Raw genomic sequence first — 9,957 nt, 5'->3', positions numbered from 1 at the left:
TTTGCATAATAAAATAATGGAAAATTTCATATGGTAGCATCTAGTTTTCATGAAACGGGGTATCACTTTTGTAGGATTTTTTCATATGGTAGCATCCAGTTTATGCACTATCTAACTGCCGTAGAATTTTCTGTTAAATTCTTGTTAATTTCTATTTAATTCATAATTTTGTAAGATTTTTCCACGTGGTAGCATTCAATTTTTGCTCTTAAATGTTTAATTCATCATTTTAACGTTTAATTTACCGATTAATTTATCAAAGCTCTTAAATTTTGTAACAATTTTATTTTCATTCAAATTATTAGCATTATATGTTCAAAAGATGCATTACAAACATTAATAAATAATTCAAAAGACGCATTTTATAAGCTCAAAATGTGCATTTCATAAGTTCAAATGAAGCATTCTAAGCACTAATACATATCTACTTAATTGTTACAACATTTAAGGGCGTTGATAAATTAATCGGTGAATTAAACGTTAAAATAGTGAATTAAACATTTGGGAGAAAAAATTGGATGTTATCATGTGAAAAAAATCTTACAAAATGATGAATTAAACGGAAATTAACAAGAATTTAGAAAATGTTACGGCAGTTAGATAGTGCATAAATTAAATGCTATCATGTGGAAAAATCTAACAAAATCACTACTATTGGCGTTGCTATCATTTGAAATTTCCAAAAAATAATTAAAATTAAGTGTAACAAGTTCATGAGAATGGAAACTAGTTCTAGTTGGTGCTATAAATAGCCAAAAGCAAGGGATACCTTGGAAGATTCCTTAAATAACATCTTGACATTATCATCACATTATTTCAACATTCCTAGATTTTCACCAAATTTCTCTAACTTTCCCACCAACTTTTTAGTTCATCCTAACGACATCCTATTTCTTTTCATTTTTTATGGGAAAAATGAAAAAAAGAATCTTTTGTTTTAAGAATGGAGACTATTATAAAGAATATCTAACATACAAAGAATTTCAAGTCACTCCTCAATACTACACAACAAGGAATTTCCTATTCGAGCCCATTTTTAGTTTACAAAGCCAAATTCAAAATAATATTTTTTTTAGGGTTATTCAATTTATATCCGACTCATTACACAGGTTTATAAAAAACGAAAAAATGGGATCATTATCAAGAATAGATACACCGTTGAAGTATCCAAAAGCACGACGTGATGAATGTGTCGTAGATAATTATCATGGTTGTCTTGTTTCTGATTCTTATAGATGGTACGTATTTAACTATTTTAAAGTGTTGGTTTCAATATTAGTTTTTGGCCTATGCGAACTTGTTTCGGTGGAAACAAGATTGAAAAATAATTATTTTTATTTAAAATTATAATAATATGTGCTTTATATATTTAAATGTATAAGTTATATCTAAAGTTAATAATAATAATAATAATATTATTATTATTATTATTATTATTATTATTAGTGTGAGTGACTGTAGGTGTACAATTATACTTATTTAATATTAGCTGTCTAATTAGTTGTATAAATTAATATTGTTCAGTAAAAATAGTGGTCATTCTAACTGTTGAAATATATTTTGTTGATAAAAATGTAACAAAAAAAATCTTAAGTTGCTCCTTTTAATTTTAAAACTCTACATAAGTTATAAAGTTTTGAAAACAGTTGCATTCACCACTAAACGTCACTTAAACAACTAAATTACTAAATAGGCAGGATAGATCCTATAAGGGTCAAAAGGTATTTATGCCCCTACCCATCCAAAAAATTAGAAAAACGACACTTTAATATTTAATAGTTAGGGCCTATGATAATATATATTTAGTAATTAGGGGCTATAATTAATGTCACCCAGTGCCTTTCAACTCTCATAGCCGACCTTGCTAATAGACAACAACTAGTTTAAAAGTGTTATGTCAAACATACAAGTTTATAAATAGATTTGTACTTTCTGAAATTAGCATATAAATTTGCTTGGGAATACTTAAAAAGTGTGAAAACAACTGAATTAATTTTTTTTTTTTATCAAGGTTGGAAGATCCAGATTCAGAAGAGACTAAAGAATTTGTAAAAAATCAAGTGGAAGTTACAGAATCTTTGCTGAAAACTTGTAAAACTAGGGACAAGCTAAACCAAAGATTGAAAGATGTTTTTCAGTTTGAAAGGTTCCAAGTGCCTTTTAAACGTGGGGATAAATACTTTTACTTGCATAACAAAGGCCTTCAACCACTAGACGTCCTCTATGTTCAGGTTATTTTATTTATTTTGTATTAAAGATGTTTTTATATTTTAATGACGACCATTTTATTTTTCGTCTAACTTTGTCGCTAATAGTTATGAAATTGTTTTGCACTTAAATATCGGTTGCCATTATAATATTTTTCTATAGTGTTAATAATCAATTGTAAGAAGGTATAAATGAAGTATTTGTAAGATCATCTTCAATATGTCTAAATCATAGATGGGGTAAATTTCATTTTGATCTAGTCATTTTATTTTAAAAATTTCAAATTGAAAAAGTTAGTTTCAAATTGGGTTATTTATGATTTGGAACGGGTTCAAATCGACCCGGGTCTAAGATTTCTTTTTAAAAGTTTCTCTATCATCATTAAAAAAATTTTCACATTAAGTTATACTGCAATAATTTTTTATGTATTTATCAAAAATAATTTCCTAATAAAAAAGGATTACTATACAATTTTAAAGCTTTAATAAAAATTATTGACTTTAAAAACAAAAATTGACTAGAAGGATATTGAATTCCAACTAAAAAATAATAACATGAAGTTGGAAAATTGTAAAAATTGACAAAATGGATCAAAAAGGTCGGGTTCATGTTACACTCAAGTTTGATCCATTTTTTTTTCTTCTGTATTTTTAACTTGGATCATTTTCGGATTATGTGTCAAAATTATAATTTACAACCCACCAATTGGCAATCATGTTTCGTGTCAATTTGAAGTCGAGTAAAACTTTGACATATTTTATAAATACTCTTTCGGCGCTTTAAATTTGATACACTCTCTATTTACAGGATAGTTTGAATGACGAACCAAGAGTGTTGCTGGATCCAAATGAGCTAGGTGAGGATAGTAATGTGTCACTCCACCTTTGTGCAGTCAGCAATGATGCTCAGTACTTGGCTTATGGTCTTAGCACTAGTGGAAGTGATTGGATTACCATCAAAGTTATGTATGTTGCAGACAAAACTTCCCTGCCTGACACTTTAAAATGGGTCAGTAATCAATATATTTACCTAGTCACATATACTTGGTTTGCAACTAAAAATTCATTTTTTATGTGGGACTATAATAAACTGTGATAAAAAAATATACAATTTCAAATGCATTTATATAAATATAACGTTTATAAAGTTGTAGATGATGCATATTCAGTGTACTAACATAGGGTATGTCAAACACTCATATTTATAATTCTAGTAAACCAATTCTTTGTCGTTCTTTTATATTATATATTACACAATACAAAACGTTAAAAGATAAGAATGGAAGGGGGAATTAAAGGGTCACATGCGTGGCATGTGCTGGTCAATTCTTGTATTTGACGGTCACCTAACTTTTTCCGTTAAGTGGTAGTCATGTATATATAACAATAGGTAATTTTTTTTAAAAAAAAATGCACATAAAGTGATTTTTTGCAAAAATGTTATACATTAAATAATTTCTTATAATTTTTCCATAAATAATAAGATATATATTTTTGAAAGAAAATAATATAAGCGCCTTTGATTATTTTAATCACAGGTTAAGTTTAGTAACGTTGCTTGGACTCATGATAATAAAGGTTTTTTCTACAGCCGCTACCCTGCCCCAAAGTAAGCTTATTAAGGATTGTACTTATTTTTATGATTGTAAATTACTTAATAAACAATTTTTTGCTTTTTTTTTTTAACTATTAATAATTAATATTTTTGCAGAGGAGATGTACAAGATTGTGGCACTGAAACAAATATAAATCTAAATCATGAACTGTATTACCATTTACTTGGTGCTGATCAATCTCAAGATATTTTGTGCTGGAATGATGTTGAACATCCTAGATACAGATTTTACCCTCGTGTAACTGATGATGGAAATGTAAGGCTTTCTTCTTAACTAAATAAGTTTGATCATCAATAGGAGCATGCTAATTATTTTTAAGCCGAAAATAAAAATCAAAATATATAAATAAAAGTACGTAAATAAAAGTAAATTTAAAGAGAAAGATGAAGAATAAAGAATACTATAGTACCACGAATATAAAAGAAACTTAAGATAAGAACCTTAATTTGGGGGAAGGAGGGAAATATTTTCTCTCCATTCGACCAGGTCAGTAAATATTTACCCAAAAATATAAAAGGAGTGATTTTTCTCCTTCTTATCTATCATTTAGAAGGTTTTTTGTTTTAATTTAAAAAATCTCACAACTTTTCAACTACTTTTAATTTATTCTTTATCTAACTTAGCTATATATCAAAACACTTTGTCTAATTGTTTGATAATTTGCCAAACATACTCTTAAATCTTAATAATCAACTTTTTAACTGACTCAACATTTTTTATTGTTTTATAAACCAATAAGCTATAATCTATATATCAAAATGCTTTGTCTAAGTGTTTGATAATTTGCCAAACATACTCTTAAATCTTAATAGTCAACATAGTTGACTCAACATTTTTTTATTATTGTTTAAAATCAATAAGCCAAAAATAAAAATTAAGCAACAAAATAGGCAAAAAAAGTCAATTTCTATACAAGTCTTACAACAAACTTATTTTGGATTGTATGTGTTCAACTTACCATAACTTAAGAAGTGATGTTCAGCATTGCATGAATTAGAAATTTTCCTTAATTTGGATTGTATATCAGTTATGTTGTTATAAATATAACTCACATGTAATCCCACATCGAAGAATTACACAGAGATTGACTGATATATAAGATTATTACCAATTGGTTTTAAGATGAAACCTCATCTGGTCTGTGTGCAAGTCTCATTGTGTACAAGTTCAATAACAAATTTAACATATGTGCCTTCCTTATACTAATTTGATTTGTATATTTCTTGCAGTATCTTCTCCTACAAATTGAGGAACACTGTGCAGACGTGAACAAGCTCTACTACCTAAATCTTTCATCCATAACAAATGATCATCTTAAAAACACCCACAAAACAAACCACTTACTTCCCTTTACAAAACTCATAGATAACTTTGATGCAATGTATTACTACATAGCCAATAATGACACCACATTCACCTTCCAAACAAACAAAAATGCTCCGAGATCTAAGCTAGTACGCGTTGATCTGAATAAACCGAACATTTGGACTGACGTTTTGCCAGAACACGAAAAAGACGTGCTCGTAACAGCTGAACTTGCTAACCGTAACAAACTTATAGTTTGCTACTTGAGAGACGTAAAACATGTAATCGAGATTAGAGACTATGAAACCGGGCAGTTCCTGTATCGTCTGCCTATTGATATTGGCACGGTCAGAATCAGTGCAAAGAGATTTGACAGTATCGTGTTCGTTTCGTTTACTAGCTTTCTTACCTTCAATATAACATACCAAATTGATTTGTCTTTGGAAAATCCTGATATGAAGATATTCAGAGAGATTCGTGTTCCTGGATTTGATCGCACTGAGTTTAAGACTGATCAGGTATATAGAGTTTTTAGGGTCGAGTTCAGGTGTGACAACGCTTATTTGCGTACAGTGCGAACCATGTTACTTTCTGGTAAAAAGAGTGTTACTATTTTTTTGTTTCTGAAAATTTTTTCTTTACCAATAGGCAATAAGTAACACTTTTTGATATAAAAGTAACACTTTTTATTACCTTTTACATAAAAAGTGTTACTTACTACAGAAAATGTTACTTTTTTGAAGTTTATTTGTCTAAACAAAATTCTAGAAAAAAAAAGAAAAATCAATAAATTTGAGAAAATATATGTTACTTTTTACATCAAGAGTGTTACTTTCAGAATAAAAAAATTCCTAAAATTCTTCGGAACAAGGTACTCATATGATTTTGCCAAAAAGTAACATGGTTCGCACTGTTCGCAAGCAAGTGTTGTTCTCATCTGAACTTTCACCATAGTTTTTATATTGATTTATATTGATTTATACATTTGAATACATTACTATTTGATTTGTGTTAATAAGATGAAAAAATTGTATGTGAACTTTTTTCCAGTTTGTATGTGTTCTGATTTAGTCAATGATGATTTAGCACGTGTAACATAATTCGCCAATTAATTTGCCATTTAAATTCGGGGTTGGCTCAAAATTTTTGAAAATAGCTTAAAATCGACTATAATTCGGCTTTTTTCCGATTCGCATTCGGGTAGATTCACGAATCATGAGACATTGATGTTAGTTATTGTATTGATCTTTGCTCACCTGTCTACAACTATTTATTCTGCAGGTATTTGTTCCAAGTAAGAATGGCACACAGATACCAATGTTCATAGTATCAAGAAAAGATGTAGTTTTAGACAAATCTAATCCATGTTTACTCTATGCTTATGGTGGATTTAACACTAGCCTTACACCATGTTTTAGTATCATTCGTACGATTCTTATGAAACATTTGGGCGCGATCTTCTGCCTGGCCAATATTCGTGGTGGCGGAGAGTATGGTGAGGAGTGGCATAAAGCCGGAATCTTAGAGAAAAAACAGAATTGTTTCGATGATTTCATTGCCGCTGCCGAGTTTCTAGTCTCAAATGGTTATACACATCCTTCAAAGTTGTGCATAGAAGGTAGAAGTAATGGTGGCCTTCTCATAGGTGCCTGTATAAATCAGGTATTTAGTTAACTCAAAAAGGAAATTTTAGTATCAAATTGTGTTAACCTGGAGTTTAAACTGTTTTCTGAATGTTAATGTGCAGAGACCAGATCTTTTTGGCTGTGCTCTAGCTCATGTTGGTGTAATGGACATGCTTCGATTTCACAAATTTACTATAGGTTAGTTATTTCCGTTGAAAAAATAACTCGTGTGTGATCTTACATTGCAGAATTAGAGACGAGAAGCTCACTAATATATAAGATTAATTGTTGGGTTACTCCTTCAAATATCAATTGGTTTTAGGATGAAAAGTTATCGGGTTTGTGTGCAGTCAACTCTTCTCTTGTGTGAGTCCTGTACATAAGCCCAATTTTATCGGTTCAATCTTTGAAAATTGCTCTTAGTGCCGTTCTAGACTTTTTAGGAGTCCCAGTAAACACGGACAAATCCAAAACATCCATCTTTGCATGTGTGGTGAACCAACTTGGTTGGCATTCTTCTGTGCTATATGCTACACAAGTCAATATTAATAAGATTTTTAATTAAACGACCAGGCCACTACCTAAGCAGGCTCGAACTTAAATTCCCCAGCCCAAGTTGAATATTTGAAATATGTTAAAAACGATTATTTTTCGTATTTTGGACTTGTTCTCTATGGACCTTTATTGTCACACTCCTAATTATCCATCAAAATTGCCTCAGGATGCCAAAATTAGTTTTAGGCTCATTCAAGGTGTCCAACCACCTAGGACACGAGTAAATAGTGATCTCATATATTAACAAACTCCATATAATTTATTAGTTAAGCGTAGCTCATTTGGTGATGTATCTTCCTATGATACTGTTGGTTAGGGATTCAATACTTACCAACATTAAATTTTCAATTTATTAAACATCAATAAGTAAATAGGCTCTATAATCTTTGCTTAGCCCCTACTGAATGCTATGTTGATGAACTTTCGTCTTTCTAGGTCATGCTTGGACTGCGGATTTTGGTTGTGCAGACAAAGAGGAAGATTTTCAATGGCTAATTAAGTAAGAAACTGACCATCTTGATTATAGTACTGTGCTAAGCTTTAACTGTGACAGAAACTAACAAGTAAAAATGAAAATGTCACAGGTTTTCACCTCTACATAATGTTAGAAGGCCATGGGAAAACTCAGCAGGCCGGTATATACAATATCCGGCAACCATGCTACTGACAGCCGATCATGATGACCGCGTTGTGCCATTGCATTCGCTTAAGCTATTAGCCGTAAGTAGTTCTGATGGGAATCTGATTTTAGTGTTAGGTCGTGATAATTCGTCAAATAATTAGCCATGACCCACTCGTTAGGACATATTTATAGGGAATCCATGGACTTGGGCCCACAAACCCACAGGTAATGAATGAGTGTTGACTTGAAATTGCATAAACAAATTTTATATGCAAGTCCATAGCTCACTATTTTTGTGATGTAGGATCTTCCTCACACGTGGAGTATTTTCAACATTCCTCCTCACATGTGAACCACATCATATCCAAGAACCATATTCGGCTCTGATACCATATTAGTCGTGACGATTCATCACATAATCAGTTCACACACAAAGTTTTGCTATATGTTCAGCTTATATACATCAAAATTTCACTTTTAGAGAAAATCATGTTCAGAGATGAGCCAGTTTAATTTGTATTTATTTTTACGAAATATTTTTAATTTTTTTTTATTTTGTAGACTATGCAATATACACTTTGCACAAGCTTGATACGGAGTCCTCAGATTAATCCAATAATAGGAAGGATTGAATGCAAAGCTGGTCATTGTTGTGGACGTCCAATACAAAAAGAGGTAATTGTCAAATTTTGAAACTCTATATTTGAAGGAAAATAGAAATGAATGGAGAAAGAGAATTCAAGTCGACGATTATTAAAATTAATTGATCTATTAGTTTATGTAGCTAACCGTCTAAGTTAATTTTTTGGGATTACGACTTATCATTGTTGTTGTTTGCGATAGAGTGTATAACATATCTAACATATCATGAAGCTTCAATAAAAGGTTTAAGCTTAAGTTTATGGCTGAAATCCTAAGATATATTATATAATAAAGGAAAACTAAACGATAGAAGCACACATTTGTAGTGTTTCGGTTTCATAGTACAATAGATTATTGTTAATGTGCATTTTTTACTTATGTGATGCTAAAGATAATATTCACAATTGAGGATTAACTGTGAACAACCTCTTTATTGATATAAGAGTAAGGTTGTGTAAAATCGACCTTAAATACAGTTTGAGCGGAAGTCACTTGATAGTAATAAAGTAATGTATTGTTGTTGCGTAATTTCAGCGGGGTATTCTAATCAAATTAATGATATATGCTCTTGCAGATTGATGAAGCTGCCGATAGATACAGTTTCATGGCTAAGATGTTGGATGTTGCATGGATGGACTAGTTTAGGAAATAGTCTTCAAACATCTTTAATAAGTTGATGATTATATGTAATTATTAGCTTTACAAGTAATTAAAACCTGCCACTATATCAAAAATAGCTCAATAATAGGGCATTTGTATAGAAAGTTTACTTAAGTCTATGTTGTTACTCTACGGCAACACTTACATCTTATTATCGTAAAGCTATTAATAGCTCTCACCTCGGACGAAATATAGGAGCCGAATCCATGCAATGTTATCCATGTTAATGGTAAAAATAACAGAGGTTATTTTAGATTTACTGTTGTGCGACAGCGGAAGCCAAGATCAAAAAACAATATGAAAAGCAATAAAGATTCAAACAAACAATAAAGAAAATCACATCGAGAAATTTAACGTGGTTCACTATCAATGTGATAACTACATCCACCAGCACCGAGAATAAACTTTCACTATAAACTAGGAAATTACAAGATAAATATGAGACACCACAACAATGACTCTCCAAACTTTTCTCTCTTAGTTTCTCACTTTGTGTTTTTCATCACATCATAAAAAAAACCTAATACAAGGGAATGAGTATTTATATTAAAAACCTCATAACAAAAGTAATTAGGTTAATAAAACACACTACCCACACAAACTGTGCGGCACAAAAAAGATGGGAATAAGCTTCTAGTGATAACTGCCGCCAAACCCACGGAAAAACCAAGTCAACACGTAGCATACAGCTGCCGTCGAGTCGGCTTGCTTTCACGAGCCCACAA

At 30.9% G+C, this 9,957-nt stretch overlaps 1 protein-coding gene across 2 annotated transcripts; it reads left to right on the top strand.

The window, feature by feature from the left end:
- The first annotated feature begins 806 nt into the window (after window positions 1-806).
- LOC130810277 (uncharacterized) lies at window positions 807-9,491 on the top strand. 2 transcript variants are annotated; one of them, XM_057676278.1, is made up of 12 exons: window positions 807-1,238; window positions 2,012-2,231; window positions 3,016-3,216; window positions 3,746-3,816; window positions 3,919-4,078; window positions 5,053-5,646; window positions 6,410-6,790; window positions 6,876-6,951; window positions 7,744-7,807; window positions 7,893-8,028; window positions 8,492-8,605; window positions 9,147-9,491. In XM_057676278.1, the coding sequence occupies exons 1-12, from the start codon at window positions 907-909 to the stop codon at window positions 9,210-9,212; spliced, it is 2,415 nt and encodes an 804-aa protein (XP_057532261.1). In that variant the 5' UTR covers window positions 807-906; the 3' UTR covers window positions 9,213-9,491. The 2 variants fall into 2 exon arrangements, with proteins under 2 accessions (XP_057532261.1, XP_057532260.1); XM_057676277.1 differs by lacking the exons at window positions 8,492-8,605; window positions 9,147-9,491 and adding exons at window positions 8,123-8,155; window positions 8,235-8,484 and having other exon boundaries at window positions 904-1,238.
- The last annotated feature ends 466 nt before the right edge of the window (window positions 9,492-9,957 follow it).

Source organism: Amaranthus tricolor, chromosome 4 (assembly GCF_026212465.1).
Source record: "Amaranthus tricolor cultivar Red isolate AtriRed21 chromosome 4, ASM2621246v1, whole genome shotgun sequence".
Taxonomy (NCBI): domain Eukaryota; kingdom Viridiplantae; phylum Streptophyta; class Magnoliopsida; order Caryophyllales; family Amaranthaceae; genus Amaranthus; species Amaranthus tricolor.
The sequence above is the reverse complement of the archived record's forward strand: the minus strand, read 5'-3'. Positions and strand labels throughout refer to the sequence as shown.

Excerpts from the sequence above, each read along its gene's own strand:
- LOC130810277 (XM_057676278.1), top strand. The coding sequence starts at position 907 with ATGGGAAAAATGAAAAAAAGAATCTTTTGTTTTAAGAATGGAGACTAT. Across the intron at positions 4,079-5,052 it reads GTGTAACTGATGATGGAAAT|TATCTTCTCCTACAAATTGA; the intron begins GTAAGGCTTTCT and ends TATTTCTTGCAG. Across the intron at positions 5,647-6,409 it reads CTGAGTTTAAGACTGATCAG|GTATTTGTTCCAAGTAAGAA; the intron begins GTATATAGAGTT and ends TTTATTCTGCAG.